Genomic DNA, 19,331 nt, shown 5'->3' on the forward strand with positions numbered 1-19,331 from the left:
TAGCAAGAAGGACAGAATGTGTAACGAAAGCCAAGCTTTCTAGAAATCAGAGAAACCCAGGCTTGAAGATCTGTTGTCTATCCAATTAAATGCAACAGTAAGTATCTCTTATCCAAATACTCCTGACATGTGTCATGCTAAGATATAACACCAGGTAAGGCACTGGCCCTGCCCACAAGTGCCTTACGTCTAGAAAGTCTGGGGGCCGGCCCGGTGGCATAGCAGTTAAGTGCATGCACTCCACTTTGGTGGCCCGGGGTTCACAGGTTCGGATCCCGGGCATGCACTAACACACCGCTTGTCAAGACATGCTGTGGCGGCGTCCCATATAAAGTAGAGGAAGATGGGCACGGATGTTAGCCCAGGGCCAGTCTTCCTCAGCAAAAAGAGGAGGGTTGGCATCAGATGTTAGCTCAGGGCCGATCTTCCTCACAAAAAAAATAAAATAAAATAAATAAATAAAAGAAAGTCTGATGAGAAAAGTACAGAAGTGACTACATACCAGGGGGAAGATGGGAAGTATGAAGTTCTGTGGTGGTTCAAAGAGGAAGGACAAAGTTTTTGTTTCATGAGAGACATGGTACTCGAGATGGGTTTTACAGAATGAAAGGATTTCACCAAGGAGGGAGGAAGATGGAAAAACAATTCCAGGGGGTGAGAATAGCAGAGAACATGGGCTCTAAAAGGATGAGGTGAAATGATATGGGAAATTTCTGAATTGGTTTTAATCCAGAGATTCATTTATTCAACAATTCCACAGTAAGTGGTTGGAAGAGCTGGCCCAAGCACAGCCTGATAAAACATAGCAGAGAGATATATAACCCAATACAACACTATAAAAGGGAGCTATATAATGCTAGAATGCCAGCCTGAGAACTCCACAAACAGAATTTAATGAAGGGTTTTTTTTGCAAGAAGGAATGGGACATTATTGGGGCAAAGCCATTCACAGAATAAATTTGGTAACAAGGAGTACGATGGATAGCAGGAATAAGAGACAATTATTTCAATAATCTATACAAGAGGTAATGGGGGATCCGAACTAGGCAAGGGGAAGGATGATACGCTAGAAGTAACAGCAGATATAAAATTCTGTAGGACTTCACTAATTAGAAGTGAGGACAGAATTAATAATAACTGACTTTCTGGGCTCAGAAAACAAGAAACAGAGTGCTAGTAGTTACTGAAAAATCATCAAGTAGGGAGGAAGATTTAACCTGGGGGAGCATTTTATGAATATGATGAATTTGAAGTGCAAGGAATACACACTCAAGATGCATAGCTGAGATGCCCAGGAAGTAACTAGAAACATAGGGCTGGAGGGAGACGATGAGGGAGCCAGTGAAATATAGTGACCTGTACTCTGTCAGCGTGGCGCGTGCACACACAGACAGACAGACAGACAGACACACACACACAGACACACACACACACACACACACACACGGCTAAGACGGGCTCTCGAAGGGAGATGGTGAAGAACAGAGAAGTTTGGACTTTCTGACAGAACCATACTTCAAACAATCAAGCCATCTGCAAATCGTTCTTTTTAAAGCATATGCATCGAAGTTATTTTATTTGGCTCATCATCTTTTGATGAAAATCTAACTTAAAGAAGGTCCTTGGCCTTCCCACCTCCAGCTCACTTACTCTCTCTAAGAGGCCCAATTCTGTCATGTTACCCATTTTTCTCATACCGTGCAACACCTCCTCCCAGTTTTCAATGTCTCACAAGACAGAAGTAGACCTTGAATTCACAATTAAAGGTCTGGCTATTGTACTTTATAAAGTACAATAGGAAATTAGGTTCTAAGTAGCTTGTGAACCCACTGGTAGCTTAGCCAGCCAACAAATACTTGTTGAGGGTTTACTGTGTGTCAAGTATTGTTCCTATTTTGAAAAATCTTGCTTTATAAAAACAAATAAATAAAACAGAGAACGATTTCTGAATTGCAAGCAGCCTAAAACCCATAAACCTGGGATCTTTTGTTATGGCTGACGCACATGCCACATCTCATAATACAATTAGTACCATGGTTTTAACTGAACAGTTTTACACTATTTACAGAAGCCTCATTTAAGTAGCAGGTGAGGGAGAAAGTCCATTTTTGGCTCATGTTGAAATTAAACTATGTTGTCATTCCAATACATACTGAGTGGAACCCTTGCTAATTCATCAGAATAGACAAGAAGACCCAATGTGAATTATCAAATAAATGCTACTTTATTCATTAGTTTGGAACACACATTCAATTAAAATTTTTGATAATATCTAGCAATTCATTTTGTAAAAATAATTAGGAGAGAGAAGCACAACTGTTTTAAGTCTTTCTGGAGAGAGGCAGTTACTCTGTGAGTGGTGGGGGAGGCTTTTAGGTGATTTATATTTATGTTCCAGCATAAAAAACACTTGTTCTGTTGAAAAATACACACAACATAAAGTTTCACAGTTCTGTATCTTATAATCTGGAAAGCCACGTAACCATTTCTCCTGTAAAAATCTATCATGAAAGTATATTATGTCTATATGCATAAATGAGCATGATTTTGTATGTCTTGATGCCTTGTTAGGTAAAGACATACCAGTGACAGGAGCGTGAGGTCTAATTTACTCAATCTAATCTTTTGGGCCTTTTCTGCCCCCTACAATACATTCTCTACTGCATAAGCAGTTGAAAAACTGATAATACTCTGACCCAAAGCTGAATGGGAAATGATGCTGCAGTTGATTGAATAGCCACCATGTGGCAAACCTAAGTACTAAATATATTTCATATCATCTTAGTCCATCCTCATACCCTCCTTGTTGGGAGGTGCCAGCTCTGGTTTACTGAAGTTCACAAAGCTAAGAAATGGTACACAAAATCACTCTCTTCCTAGCTGTCAATTAGCAGGGTCAGAATTCAAACTTGGATCTGTCACACTCCAGAACTGTCATACTCTATTGACCACACCACACACTAGTGTCATTTGCCAACTGCGTTAGGTATGACTCCATCACTGCCAGGAAGAAAAGCTCTCAACCATCCTCCAACCCATCAACCCTCCCAGATGGATCTCAAAATTTTTATAATGCTATGAGTCATGACTGGGGGAAGGAAGAGAGCCCAGCTCAAGGCTCAGAAGCACCACCTGAATCAGACCAGCTGTGATTCTACAGTGGTTCAAGTGGCCCAACCCCAAAACAAGACTGTCGTTGCTTCTTTAAATACACCTAACACACTTTCACCCCTTGTGGCCTCTGGGCAGAAGGTGAGACGAGAAGCACCACCTCATCTGCTCTACTGGTTATACTACAGCTCTGGGTTAACTAAATGCTGGTTAACTAAGTGGTAACTACGCAGTAGCTGAACACAGGACGATACCTCTTCGCTAAAGGAACCCCTCTCCCCACAGGTTCAGATGGAGCTTATAGGTATTGGAGTTATTTGATTAATCCTATGACCTTGTTATTTAGTCACTGCTTGAAATAGACCAAACTTCTACCTTCAAATACATCAGAGTTCTTAGTCAACAAGACTTGTCAGTCAGTCAACAACTATTTGCAGAACACACACAAGTACACAGAATTTTACGGTAATTGATATTTATACCTTCAACTCTCAAGGAACTCAAAAGCCTAATTTGCTTGTTTCCCGTATTAATCAGTCAAATATTTACTGAGCAGCTTGGCTATGGAGCCAGCATTGTGTTTGAGCAACACGGAAGTTTAGGGTAGAGTCTGTAGAGAAGTAAGTTACAGGTGGAAGAACCAAGAGCTTGTTGCATCAGGTGGAAAGGGAAGAGAAGGTCAAGGTCAGGCATGATTAACACTGAGGGGCAGGCAACTTAGGGAGAAAGAGAGGACACACAGGAAACAACAGGGTGATAACTGAGGACCTGAGTGTATAGTAGTGGGGGAGGTCAGAAAAGGGAGAGATCGGCACATATCTCCATCTATTCATTCATTCATTCAGTATATATTGTGAGCACCAAATATGAACCAGGTACCATTCTACGCACTGGAGCTGTAAATGAACAGCAAAGAGTTCTGCTCTGCTCTCATGGAACTTACATTCAAGTGGGGAGAGGCAAACAACGGCTGTAGACAAGTATGAAAAAAGCAGGGAATAGACAAGAGGGATGATGGGGAGGGAGAGAAGGATGCTTTGTTAGGGTTGTCAAGGCACAACGCTCATAAGCGACATCTTAGCAGAGACCTGAAGTGAGACAGCAGGCCACAGAAAATGTGTTACAAGAAGGACCAGAAAGAGCAAATGCCCTGAGACAAGCAAGCCACCAGGGAAGCCTCTGGGAGAGGCGGACTTGACTGCTCCTGAGGGTGAAGTCTGGATAGCAGAGGGCAGGTGAGAAAGCACTAGGGATTGGAGAAGCAGCATGTGTATGGTGCGTATAGTGACAGAGTGGATATCAATGCAAAGACCAATTAGAATAAATATACACATGTGATTAACAAGGCAGGGAGGGTCTGCAGGGGGGTGCTTCCTAAAAGAGAGGAGAGAGGGAGCAGGCTAGGATTTTAAAAGAAGAGCCAGTGTTATTTTATAGCAAAGTCTTTGTATCTGAGAAGATGAAGCCAAACAGCAGAGAGAACTGTGCATAGATGGTAATAAAAGGTGCACTGGATTGAAATGAAGGATGTGCAACAAGATACGGCGAGGGATTAGAACGTATAGGAAGAGGCTGGAACAACTGGTGTGTGTGTTTTATCTTCATAACTCAAGGGGGCTGTGAATACAGAGACTCTAAACACCCAGCTCACAAGACAAGAAGCCAACTGAGCAAGCTACCTTTTCCAGAAACACAATCGAGTGTTAAGACTACACTTCTTTCTTTTCAGTCTTTGAAGTTTGGCATGTCTTTTCCCAACATGCTCAAATTTTGAGCATCCAGGTTTGCACATACGACGTTTTTTTCCAAGGCAACAAAAGCCTTGCCTTGAAATCAGTAACAGACATAGAGAAGACCTGACTGCTTGGAGATGCCTCAGCAATTTGCATTTCCATATTAGAAGCTCAAGATTTTAAATTGAAAATACAAAACCCCACCTCATTATCTCTTTCCTTGTGCTAAGAGAAAGTGAAAAATACTTTGCAAGGAAAAACACGCAAGCCACAGGAACCCCCACGCTGTCTAGCAGTGTTCAAAGTCTAGAGGGCCAGCCAGGGCCCGGGATTGGCACACATGAGCACAGAGGTACTCACGGTTTTCCTCCTGGAATGCCTGTCAGGTTGGGAGGTATTGCCGGCACGCGCATGTGATGGTGAGGATCAAATCCAACCTAAAGTTGTTCCCCAGCAAAACAATAAAAAACAGACAGTCACGTTACCTGATTTCATCCTACTCAGTATCTTTCCTAAAACCTGGGAGAAGAGAGCTTTTAAAAATAAGATTTTAGAAATATATACAGAAGTATTTACTGATAAAAGGATAGGATGTTTATGATTTAACGGAAACATAATTGGGAGTGGAAGATACATGAAAAAATTATACTAATAATTATTGAAGCTTATGATGCAAACAAAGGGTTCACTTTATTATTATACTATTTGCTGTACTTTTATAGGTTTAAAATTTTTTATAAAATGGAATATAAAAATAAAATTCCCTCACCTTACAAAAGAAAATGGATCTTACAATATAATTACATGTAGTTTAATTTACAAATACACACACAGGCCCCTCTATAAACACCTCAAATTATACAAACTACATTAAAAAAATATGTAGACAACCCTTTTTGCTCTGAACGACCTCGTTCAGTGAAGGCGCGCACACGTACCACTGGAGATCTCCCGTAGGCGGCGGCCGCGGCGGCGGCGGCGGCGGCCGCGCTCATCTGCGGGGAGATGTTGTGCAGCCCCGCGTAGGCGGCGCCGGGGCTGGTCAGCTCCCCATTCATCCCAGCGTGCGGCACGATCCCGAACGGGGTTGGATATGGACAAGGTACTGCCATCGGGGTCCTGAGGCTTGAGGCTACAGACCAAAACGGAAGGAGGAAAGAGGAAAACCAAGAACAGAGGAAACAATGAAGTAAGACATTCTTATATACGTTAAAAAATAGGATCATGGTTCAAATGAGCTTATTTTAATATTCTCAAAAGCCATTCCAGCTTTCCTTGGGGTTCATTCATTCACTTATTCTATTGAACACACAACATGTGCTCCAGACATGGTAGGTGCCAGGCACCTGGTTCTGGTTCAATAACTTTGTCTAACAGCTATTCAATACTGGTTATTAGTACTCAATGTATTACATTCTTGAAATTGCTTTATTTTCTTTAAAAACAAACAGCATAAATATGTAGAAAGCCTTTTTTCTTACTAACCCAAGGGGTCAACTCCTGGCGGTTTTCCAGGTACAGGCCTCAATCCGGGAGTGGAATTGCTGCCGGGGGTGGGCGCATCAGTTCGTGGAGTAGGGGTATTGGACTTTGAAACTGGAGTTGTAGATTTTTCATTCTAACAAGAGATGTAATGGAATACACTGGCAATTAGAACACAGTTTTAACAATGATGTTAAACACTGAAGAAGGAAAGAAAAGAGAAAAAGAAAAAGTTCTTCAGCTTGGGCCTTTATTTTCATTAATTAAAAAGAGCTAACAGGGCCGCCCGGTGACTTAGCAGTTAAGTGCCCGCGCTCTGCTTCTGGCGGCCCGGGTTCGACGCACGGCTTCTCTGGCCACGCACCGCTTCTCCGGCCATGCTGAGGCCGCGTCCCACATACAGCAACTAGAAGGATGTGCAGCTATGACATACAACTATCTACTGGGGCTTTGGGGGGAAAATAAATAAATAAAAAATAAAAAGAGCTAACAAAGAAACAAAAAGAGTTCCTTGAGACCACAAAACCAATGTTCAGGAGGACATAAATTGAAGCTGAATTTAGGGTAGACCATTTCCAGGAAACTGGTCTGAGTCAGATGGAGGCTGACAAATCATGACATCCTGTGACCAGCCACTTGCTAGTGGCTTTGATTTAAGACTGAGTGGAGGGCCAGCCTGGTGGCATAGTGGTTAAGTTGGAGTGCTGCTTTGGCAGCCTGGGGTTCACAGGTTCAGATCCCAGGGGCAGACCTAGCACTGCTCATCAGGCCATGTTGTGGCGGCATGCCATATACAAAACGGAGGAAGATAGGTACAGATGTTAGCTCTGGGCTAATCTTCCTCGGCAAAAAAGAGGAAGACTGGCAACGGATGTTAGCTCTGGGCTGATCTTCCTTACAAAAAAAAAAAAAAAAGACTGACTGGCTTGAGTTGGGCTCCTGGTGGATTGTTCATGTCACCAGAGGCTTCCTGGTTAACAGGCCCCATTAGAAAAGATCCAAGCTTGAACCGTCATACCGATCAGCACAACCAGTTGCTGAGGAGGAGCTGCCATTCGTTACAAGAAGGCCAACAGAAAACAACCTAATCTAGTCCTCTGCCAGACATATCCTCCTAATCTTCAGACAAACTGAGGAATTTTCTTTCCTTTAGCTGTAAATTCAAATGGTTATTTGAAAACTGAATTTGTCTTTTTTTGTAAATGTTATGCTACAAAGAAATAACTGGTGAGGAAAAAAGACGATCCACCACACAAAAATGCAATTAACTACACAGCCCCAGAAGAAGGGGTATGGGGAGATTATCCTGTCTTACAAGCAGTTTCATTTTTGCATTTGTGATTTGTGGTGTGAGTCAAAGTAGACTTTTGCAAATGACAGATTACTTTTTAGATAGGAAGGGAAAATTATTGCACTCATATATAGCTTGGTAATTCAAACAAAGCTAGCAACAAAATCACATCCAAGCCCAAAACTAAATTTACCATAAACCACAGGTGACAAAACAATCTCTGTAACCCCAGTGTGCACTTCTTCATCATCACTCAGACATGTTTCACTCAATTTCCCCATATCCCTCCCTTATCCTTGCAGAAAGACTCACGAAACAAACATCCATCACCAACAAGCCAGTAAACCCATTCTGTTCCAAAAATACTTTTGTCAATTAAACTTGAATACTGAACATATACATATATTTGGAAATAAAAGTCCTACAGAAAAGGTGAAGAATACAAAATTAAAAAAATCAAACCCAACCATCTTGAAATAGGAAACATTAAGAAAAAGGGTGAAGCACTGCTTACAAGGCTAAGTTCTTTGGATTTGGAGGAAGGAGTACTGCTGGAAGATGCAATTGAGGCGGGACTGACTGGGGCATCCTTCTTGAGCAGGCGTGTCTTGTCCAAGCCATTCTCTCTCGGGGAATGTGCTGGGCTCCCTCGAGGGGAAGATGGATCCTACAAAGGAACATGATGGTATAAATGCAGCACAGAGCATTCACAATGCCGGAGTACTTGGGTGTGGACGTTTCTAGCCAAAAGCATTTAATAGCTCAGAAGGGCAAAATGTTCTGTAATAGATAAGACTCACTGAATTTGCTGGAAAAAATATTCAGTATCCAAGTCAAAGAGAATACTACAATATTTATAGCACTTACTTAAGACAAACAAACATCAAAACCCTACAAATTTGCAAGTCACTTGCCAATGAGATCTGTAGGCTGACCACCGATGTCTGGTGTGCATTCATATTCATGGTGGTAGCAAAACACACTTGCACTTCTTAGAAAAGAATAGCAATAAACAAGGCATCAGTAGCATATAAAAATCAGTAATACATACATTTTTCAGGTAAATAAAAAGTGAGTCTCTTTAGAAATTAAGAAAACATTTTGGATACTATTTGTTCGGACACTAGTCACTGCTGTAGCTAGGTAAGGGCAGGAAGTTAAATGAGCCATAAACATACCTCATTGGAAACGTCAACCACCAAGTTGTCATCACTCTTCTCACCATCGCTGTCCTGCATTGACAATTAAGAAGCATTATCTCCTCCCCCAGCAAAAAAAACAAAAGGCCAGATTTACCCTAGAAGTCCAGACTAATTCCTCCCATCTTATAAAAATGAACCACACCAAACAGTGCTCAACACCCTACAATGTACTATGTTCTTCAATCCTCATGATGATGTTATGAGGTAGGTAATACGATGATTCCATTTTACAGTTTAAAATATTGAAGCTCATGGCTTGCTTGTGACTCTGAAGTCTCTAGTGCAAACTGGTACGCCCAGGCTAATCTAGCCTACAGATGGGCGTGATCTGTTCTGTCAGTGTTTTTAAAAAACTGGATAAGGAGCCACAATTTTAAAATTGGGAGGTTTCACGTGAAAAGCCAAATCTTCAGCTTTTTTTGTGGCCTGCAGTCTTGCAGGGTACCAGCACAGAAAGCAGAGTGGCGACTGTGTGCCTCCACATGGGGCCCCTCCAGCTGGCTCTCTTCACCGTGTGACCTGAAGGACCAGTCACTAAAGGAAAACGAGCTTCAACTCGCACTAGGGACATTTGTCTCTGTAAGATACATTCCACACAACGTGCTATAGTCCCCAGCACATGAGTTCATCTAGACATTTAACAGGCTTTCTATAACCTTACAGTTTTCCTTAATATTTCTAGCTGACCACAGAACATTCAGCCACCTTGAAATATATGGAGGGAAGCAAATACATCTATATAAATAATAATATGGAACACCCAAGTCTTCCAGCAGTTGCCAGATACAGCACTCTGTTCTTGCTCATCTGCACAAGTGCACTCACCTGCACAGGACTTCGGCTAGCCAACTGAGACAGAGCTACAAATGCAGTAACTATCTTTTTCTCCTTAGAAGTTGTTATCCTGTGTTCTAGTTTTGGTTGGTAATAGTCAAAGGCTGCTGATAAAAAGCAACATAAACTGGCCTCCCCCAAAGCAAAGGTGAATGAACCTACGTAACGAGCTGCAATTTCCTTTTCTTCAGTTTTCTGCTTTTTGCTATCAGAGGAATAGTCTGTGGAGTTTCTGTGCTTCTCGGCACCTCGGAAGCTGGCTGATGGGGATACCGAAGAGCTCTGGAACAAGAAAGGGAAGCGGGGTTGAGAATGATCAGCCATTAAACAGTGTGACTTTTTTCTAATTACATCCTTGAGACTGTTTCCTTTCTGTTCATTAGTACACACTCGCAGAGCTGTGAGGAGACAGGAGAAAGGGGAGGAAGAGGTGAAAGGAAGAAAAGAGAGGTGGAGAGAGAAAAACAAGAATAAAAAGAAAAGAGGAAAGGAATGGGGAAATAAACGAAAGAACGAGACAGAAAGTGGAAAGATAGGGCAGAGGAATAAAGGAGGCAGGGAATAGTGTAAACTCAAGAGACAGAATGGGCTTATTCTAAAGGTGTTGATGTTATAATGCTGAAGCACCTTCAGAGAGTAGAGAAAGGAAGCAAACAGAAGAGAAAGGAGGAAGGAAAAGGCAGGCTTTTTTTTTTTTCCCCTAAGTTTGCTGGCTAACGGGGAAGCCAATAGTTCAAGCCTCTACAGAGAAACCATGAATAAATTCAGAGTCTAGCTTGAGAGATAATTAGTATTTCTTCAATGCTTTGGGGATTTAAGTACCCAAAAATGGTGATCATGTGATACAAAGGTCATATTTATAGAATTTTGCTTTGTTCCCTCCCAGCTTAAGGACATAGGAGATACAGAGTAGCAGGTAAACACGCACACGCACGCACGCGTGCCTGCAAAAATTCACTTTATTCCTTTCTGACGTCTAGAGTTTTCATGAGCTTGCTCCTTTTTCTCTCTGGAAACCCAGGAACACCAATAGGACCAGGGAATGGAGAAAGGTAGTTCCTCCCTCTTGGGATCATGGTCAGTCATCTCTGCTCTTCCAAAGAGCTCTCAACTGGAGGGAGGAGTCCCCCACACAGAAAACGAACATCAGCAACAAGATCTGGAGCACAGTGCCAGGTGGTTACTGGGCACATTCAGATGGTATGAGAGCTTAAAATCATGGATGAAGAAGTGAAGAAAGTGTGCATGAAAACTCGAAGTAACCGTAAGAACTAGCCAGTGACTCAGTTCCAGACAGACTGAACAGCAGCTCCAAGTAAAGGGGAGGTGTACGAGGGGGAGCAGGGCAGAGTGCAGGGCTAACCTGCTGATGGTGGATCGTAAAGGCCGGAGTAGCCAAGTCTCTCAGCAGGGCACCAGGGCAGGACTCCTGAGTTCAACACTAAGCCAGCCTTGTGTAGGAAAGGGCTGGTCTTGGAGGGCAGTGGAAAGAATGCTTGGAGATAAGAAAAAAAGTTCTAGGAAGAACAAAGAATCACCACCAGAATATTTTGTCTGACATCTAAATCAATTCAGAAAACGGTTCAGTAAAGCTCTTCCTCATTTGTAACTTTACTCATCTAATATAAAATTAACTCCCTGTACTTTTTTTTCTTTATCTTAGTCTGTTAGTAATAATTAACATTTATGAATTTACAAGGGCCTTTTAATTAACTACTGGAGGCAGTGACATCCAGAACTTTTGGCTCTATATTCCATTTCACTTCCACTGAACCAGAATGCCACATTCTCTTTTGTGGCTACACTTTCAAAGCATGTTGTTAGAGGAAAACCAACAGACTTTTTCCACACCTGGGTCAGTAGAGCTACCGAGAGATCATCCCCTAGTGCATCAGCTGTGGTGATAGCAACTCCAAAGGCAGGAGTCGGGGCAGGAGTTTCATGGCAGAGGAAGATGAGAAGGACCAGTGACTGGGTGCCCACTGACTGACAGGGACTGGATATCGCTAAACCTTCCTTCCTGTACCAGTCTCTCTCAAGGTTTTATATGAATACTCTAAACTGTATACACCAAACTCTGTAACTACCCTTACTCAAACATTCACCCTTAAGCTTAGCGGCAGAAAAGATGGCAGGTGTTCTTCAGTAAGGCCCAAGACTGAAGCAAAACATTAGAAGCCAAACTATTTTAAAAAGTGCACTCCTTGACTTTCATATATCTCCACCAAGTCCCAAATCCTCATTCCCAAGCCATAAGACTTAGTTCAATGCTTCTGCTTTGCTTTCACACCATAACCCAATGCAATCAGGTTTTTATAACCATTACTCCACTGAAATCATCTTGCAAACATCATCTGTGAGCTACTATGTACTATATTTGATGCCGGAACCCCAGATCTAGTTTCTCCCCTCTCCAGTCTATCCTCTACACTTCTGGGATTCATATTTCCCAAAGAGAGATTTGACTGCTTCTCACTGTGCCTTAAAAATGACAAATGGCTTCCACCGTCCATAGGGAAAAAAGTCCAAATTTCTGAGTATGGTTATTTTCCAAAGCCCTTCACTCCACACCCAAATCCAGGGCACTGGTCTCATCTCAGCGCTATGAGCTTGCTGTTCCCCAGCGCTCCGTGAATTTTCATTGCATCTGTAGCCTTTTTTTCCTTGCTTACACGAATGTCCTTTCCCTCAGTGTCTTTCTTTTGAAATCCTCCTCATTCTTAAGAACCTGCTCTACTGTCACTTTTCAAAGGTCCTTCAGATGCTGTCAGGCAGAATTAATCACCCATTCCTCTTTGTTCACTTAACATTTTGTTCACCCAATGAGTAGATCACTTGTAATCAATTTATGGCTATTTATTTACAAGGCCACTTCCCACTCCAGCCTGCGGGTTCCTGATGGTGGGGGCACCTAGCACAGTGAAGAGCAAAGAACTGCCCAGAAATGTTTTTGAACATAAATGACTGAACATACCCTCTACACTCCTCAATCTTAATACAAAATTCATGTGATGCATTCCCTTTCAGAGGGCCAACTAGGCTGAACAGTTCCATGGGAAACTATTCACTAGAGTAAGATCTGAGTAGACACCCCTTGGGGCTGACAATATGGCAGCAGCTCTGCCCCTTTCTTCACCTATATCCCTTTACCTACTTCTAGATGACTTCATCTTACTAATTTGATATTTTACAAAAAGAAGAAAAAACTGAGTGTACATGTATATAATTAACTATCTGTGTCTTTTGACGCTGATACACTCTACTGCAAGTTATTTCCACTCTGTCAAAAAGGAAAAACTGATCTTTAAACAAAGATGAAATATTTTTCTTAAAAATTACTCCTAAATGGTAATGCTTATTTAGATGTTTATGCTTATTTATTGGTACACATGTACAAATAGCTTTATTTTTCTTAACTGGCTGTTTTTGGCTCTGGGGGCAGTATTTTATTTGTGAATTTTACTGTGGAACAGAGTTACATGTTAGAGTTTCCTGGTAGATGATAAAGTAGTTAATTATCACTAACATTTAAAGGTTAAGCTGCACAATGGGCAGTGGGGCAATCAGCAATGTTCTAATAACATAATTGCTCTGGAAGCAAAATGGACTTGGCACACACTCTCATCATGAATCTTACAATTCCACCATTCTGCCTCTGGAAGGCCACTTGGATCTTTGCTGGGCACGTGAACAGGAGGAATTAAATAAATACTGATAAAAACAAAGTCATGCTTTTACTCGAAAAGCTTATTTTTATTTCTCTATCGTTATTTTAAATGCTTAGCTAGGTTAGATATTTCCCTAGCTTACTACAGAAGAAACTTACTGGAGCTGCATCTTGACTCTGTATAAATCTATGTATTTAGAAACATTAAACATAAATCTTTTCTCACTACAGTTTGATCATGTAATTATATCAGCAAATTTGTTATGAACAGAGAGCCACAATCAGAAGCAGTGGCTGATCCAGAGAAGGCAAAAATACCTTAAATGTGAATGTTTAGTAAAAAGCTCCGTATTTTCACAAAGTAAACACTTATATTGGGATAGTTAAAAGAAAAAGGTAGATGTTTAATGAAAGAAAAAGAGGGGGAGAAACAAGGTGAAACCAAGCAAAAAATAATAAAAGTTTATAAATCTTACATGGAAATCCTAATTGCTTTGGTAGCAAAAGATACGCTTTAAAGACAGTTATTCCTAACGTTACAAATCATGTTTTATCTCAAAATGAGAAAAATTCTAGGTCTTAGTTTGAAATCCAACCTAGACTTTACTTACTAAGGCTATTGACCAAGTCAGTTGGAATAGGGACACCTCTGGCAATCAAAATGGATGACTCCATCCCTTCACCTGTACTCCTCTGCCACCTCAAGATCAAAGACAACCATGTATGAGAAAAATTCCTATAAAGAACCCCCCTCAAAGAAGTAATGCTGTTATAATTAGCTAATTTTAATAACAGGTAGCACAAATTTTACTAGCAGGCAAGAGCATCCCTCTGGAGTCAGACTGCCTGGGTTTGAGTCCAGAGTCTTCCACTTAATAGCTGTGTAGCCTTGGGGATACTGCTCAGTCTCGGTCTCTCTGTAGTGTGGGATAACACCCCACCCACTCTCCCTCATTGGACGGCTCTGACGAGTAAGTGAAAGAATCCCCGTAGAGTACAAGGCACAGCCCCAAGCAGACAACTGAGCCCCTCTGCAACAGCAGCCCAGCACTACGACCGTGCACTGCACTCTATTTACTACAGAGCTCCTAGAGAGCTTCTATTTTAAGCCTCACCAAAGGACTATTCTAGGCGTTTTTGTAGTACTACCACGCAGCATAGACATACAGATGGTCCATAATGACAGGGTTTCAATAGGCTGCTATTAACCAAAACACATCTCCTTTCAACAATCACAGTAAGGTTTTTGGTTCAATACTGCAGGCAGGACTATAAATACTGCCTTCACATCGGACTTTATAATTTGATTTCAAATGCATATCAAGCTAATTCTGCTTTCCATGTGCATACGTGCAGTGCTCAAACACCCCTGCCCACTTACAAGATTCCAACCAGAAAGAATATGCTAAAGGTCGAGTGGACAACCATGATCAAGAACTCTTAAACTCTATCGTTATGATTTGTTTGCTAACCAGCTACGGCCTTCAAATACCCCATCTACCTGGTACCAAAGGGTAAATCCGTTTTCAAACAGATAAAGGGGATTATGACAGGGCAGAGGGCACCATGAAAATCTGGCTAGGGCGACTGCAAGTCCTGGTTTGCCCCTGTTTTACACGTGTTGTCCAGGCCTCTTTACTCTCAGCAACAGCCCAGTATAGATAATAAATTATACTGCTCCTCCAACTTTAGTTCATTCAGTACAGGAGTTAGTTTGCGTCAGGGACAATTCAGAGGGAGTTTGTGGCGGTGGGGGTGGGGAGGATGCAGAGGCAGGCTGAAGAGCCCTGTAGACCCTTTACTGATGCCATAACCAAAGTCCTCAATTGTAATTTCTTCCGCAAAAGACCATGTCTAGAACAGAAACAAATACTGGGGAGTTTTCTTGACTTCAGGAAGGCCAAGGTGCTACTGGAGATGAGCAGGGACTCAGCCCACTCCTACTCAGCAGAAGGGCCTTCAGGAGGAAGAGGCCTACAATTATAAGTCACCCAGAATCAATACATTCACTAGTGCTCAAAGCATTTCAGTTATGACATACTTTCAACATGTTCGGACGTAAAAGTAATATCCTAAATACACCTATCCTTACCAAACTAACATAGAACCATATCCCAGTGCATTTCTGATCGATATTTTATTGTATAGTATTATACAAAATGTTTATATTCTCATTCATAGAGCTCTTAATAACTGATAAAACATTTTAACATTTAGTATCTCATTTATAAGGCAACAACAAGGAGAGATGGAGAAAATAATCCTCGACTGGGAAAAATTAAATACAAAAACTTTAAAATGAAAATTATTTTGTCAAAATGTACGTGTCTTACCTACTGACTCATAACATGCAAATTTATGTAAATTAACTTAAAATTTATAGCATGCTAGTGTTGAAAAACCCAAATATGGTAGGGCTCTGAGACAGTCCACTGGTGTCAGTCTATTGTTCATTACACTACGTCTTTATTTTATTATCTGCTTGATTAAGGAAGTCATTAAAAACACAATCTGTATATAACCCTCACAGAACTTGCTTTTTTCAAATTAACATAAATCAAAATTCACCTTCAAAAATGACTGGGACTTTTTGAAGACCTGCCCTTGTTAAAATAGGATTTAATACAATCTCCATATAAAGTAATGAATCTGTTCTTAACAAATGTTACACCTTCTACAACATTTCGTGAATAACATGTTCTTCAAAACATTCTAGTGTTGTCTTTGTCTTTCTGCTTCTTTCCTGGTAAGAGAAATTTGGATCAAGATAAATTTCTTTTGAAGATAAGCAAAACTTGATCAAATCAGAGGAACTGACAGAGGAATGAAGAAGAAGAGAGGTGGTATCCACAATGGTCCTGGTATGCGTGCTAGAGTCAGCTCTGAGTTCAAGACTAGGCTATACCATTTGCTGTGTGACCTTGAACAAATTAATGAACCCCTAAGCTTCCCTTTTCCCAGTGGGCAAAACGAGGAAAACAGGAGTACTTCCTTAGAAGGCTGCTGCGAAGATGCGAGGAGAGCGCATGTTGTGAAGCACAGTACATCATGAAGAGCTATTCTTCTTTGGCTAATGTGGAAACCACCACACAATCTTAGCCCACTTATGGACTCATTCAACAGGTATTTACTGAATACCTACTAAGTACAGAAACAAAGATGAATGATATATACACCTTGCCCTCCAGTAGGGCTCCATGAGTTAAAAATACTTAGAATACAAAAGTTCTACATATTTTTTCCTTCACGCAGTAGAATATACAGCACTTCGATATTCAGTCATTCATGTTTTGTTTCCATGGTCTCAGCACTATGTATTACTTGGTGAGGATAAAATGCCGTAATTTATAAGGTATCAATAAAATTGATTTTAAATTAGAACATTATCTTAACGTCCTCATGAGGTTTCTTGACTGCTATTTCCTCTTCCTGGAATAAAGCTGTTGGCTCCGCCCCAGAAATTTCATTAAATATAGTTACTTTAGCTGGCAAGCTGAGCTGCTGGAACATGATGCTTTGACACCAAAGATACAGGTTTGATTCTTGTATAAGCACCATAGCTTCCATCTCTTACAGCCACTGTCTGCATGTGGTCCAAACTGTGGGTAACAGAAGGAAGCAACTGGGGGAATGGGAGGGGATAAGTACATCCCCTTACCACTGATGGAGAAGACAGTCCACAAATATTGCATACAAGTCACTTACATCTTTTAAACTGTCTAATCACCCCAAAGCCACAACATGCCCTTCAATCCAATGGACCTCCACCAAGTTTGCAAGACCTCACATTCCTATGTGCATTTGTCCTACACCAAGAATTCGCCTCCCTCATTAATACAGATTCTGGAAATCTTGTATGCAGACACTATGAAAAGTATAGTTACCAGCACCTGTCACCTGCTTCTGGGATTATTTTTTTCGGTATAGCACCTATAAAATATATCCTAAATCATTCATTCACCTACTGCCTTATAATCAATGTTACCAAGTATCAGTGACAAATATGATGTGATATATGAATCTGTCCTAAAAACAAAAGGGGAGAGGTTGGCAAAACTTTCCTTCCTGAAATTTCTGTGAAGGTGAATTTGCTTTAGACCTATTCTTGTACTGTGCTCTGTTCTTGAATCAAAATACCCACATTCTTCTAACAGCTGCTTTGAAAGAAGCTGAAGTAGGGTAGCTGCTCAGAGAAAATAAGTGACTCAGCTTTAAGACTTGGCAAGCTATATCTTAATGGACCAGAATCCTCATTTTAGTAACTATTAAAATTTATTGGAAAAGAAAGTCTTTTCATGTTGCTATTTTTTCCAGTAAACTGTTTTAATCTATTTGAAAGGCTACACATTTTTTTCTTCCAAAGAATGTTAACTCCACAGAGACTCATATATATTCTTATGTATTATGTATGCAAATATACTCTATACAATATTGGAGGGTAATTCAGCAGGAACATAGAGGAAAGGACAGTACGGTATATCAATTTAAAGGTAGGCTGCCTAACAAAAACTTTTAAGGTTGCTAATCAGATACGCCAAAGCTTCTTCATACCACCTCAAACGGGAAAGTTTTCAGTGATCACTTAGCCAATTTGGTCTTAAGGTCCTTCATTAAAATACTAAAGTGAGTTGTACTCTAGAACAGAACTGGCAAACAAATATAATGTGAGCTACATGTTATTTAAAATTTTTCTTGTAGCCATTTAAAAAAATTTAAAACAGATAAAATTAATTTTAATCATATATTTAACCCAATGTATCCAAAAATACCATGTCAGCATGTAATCTATATCAAAATTATTGAGACATTTTCCATTTTTTGTTTTTAGTACTAGGTCTTTAAAATCTGGTGTGCACTTTACACTATAACACATCTCAATTTGGTATGGCCACATTTCCAATGCTCAGTAAGCCACACGTGGCTTGTGGCTACCATATTAGATGACACAGGTTTAAAAGTTCTTGAAGTCACAATGAGAATCAACACCCATTAATACAAGCATCTAGCACTTTATAAAAATACAGCCTTGATCTGGCCCCTGCCTACCTCCTCCAACCTCAGTCAAAGGTCTCTCTCATTGTGCTGGACACCCCATATTCTCTCACCCTCACAGTGCAGTCTTCTGCCAAGAACTCTCGGGCCCCGCCTCTGAGTGGCTAGCATCTTTGCACCTTTTATGTCTCTGCTTAAATGCCACCTTCTCAGAAAGGTCTTGTTGGTGATGCTATCCAAGGAGATCCCTCCTGGAAATCTCTATCATAGCCCTTTGTTGACTTCCTTCCTAGCATCTGTATCATGGCCATTATTTTGATTATTTGCTTAGCTCTTCTACTTGAGTAGAAGTTCCATGAAGGCAGGGACCACGCCTGTTTTCATCACCATGAAAATCCAGTACTTGGTTGAGTGCCTCAATTAACAGGTGCTGAATAAGTGAATGAGAACAATACTTGATCTGCTCGTGCATCAATGCTCATACATCACCTGTTTCCATATTTTCATTATATTGAGATGAAACATTATGCATTCCTAAAGGGCACATACTATTGTGCCTTATTTCTTTGTATTCTCATTGTTCAGCATAATGACTATCTTAGAAGAACAGCTGTGTGTGTGGGGGGGGGGGGGGTGGTATGTGCAGGTGCATGTAGGCAACCAAAGGAAGGCGGCAGCCTTCAAAAGTGGTAATTTAGAAAGTGATACTGTGACAAGACAATTTTCAGGACTATGCTGAAAAGATATTAAGAGGAAGAAGTGCAAAAAATAAAATGGAAACAAAGGTCAGAACGGCGCCATGTAGAGAAGAGGGTCAAAGGTGTTGCCTTTTCCTTGTTTGCTCCCTCACCAATCAGCGGCACAGGCCCCCTCCTCCAGGGCCAACACCAGGTTTGACCTCTGGGAGGGTACACAGGAATATATGTTGCTGCATCAAGGCCACCAATTCTTCTTTATTCTAAAAGAGATAAATCTTTAGCATAAGAGAGAGACTTTTCAACTGGCCATCTCTCTTCCTC

The 19,331-nt window shown here is 41.0% G+C and overlaps 1 protein-coding gene across 1 annotated transcript in view; it reads right to left on the reverse strand.

Moving 5' to 3' along the window:
• TLE4 (TLE family member 4, transcriptional corepressor) overlaps positions 1-19,331 on the reverse strand; it is a 140,215-nt gene that overhangs the window by 11,945 nt on the left and 108,939 nt on the right. The window contains 6 exon segments of the mRNA XM_058565594.1: positions 5,205-5,281; positions 5,783-5,976; positions 6,330-6,462; positions 8,132-8,284; positions 8,796-8,849; positions 9,816-9,935. Of these exon segments, the coding sequence (XP_058421577.1) occupies positions 5,205-5,281; positions 5,783-5,976; positions 6,330-6,462; positions 8,132-8,284; positions 8,796-8,849; positions 9,816-9,935 (731 nt within the window).

This window comes from Diceros bicornis, chromosome 22 (genome assembly GCF_020826845.1).
Source record: "Diceros bicornis minor isolate mBicDic1 chromosome 22, mDicBic1.mat.cur, whole genome shotgun sequence".
NCBI lineage: Eukaryota > Metazoa > Chordata > Mammalia > Perissodactyla > Rhinocerotidae > Diceros > Diceros bicornis.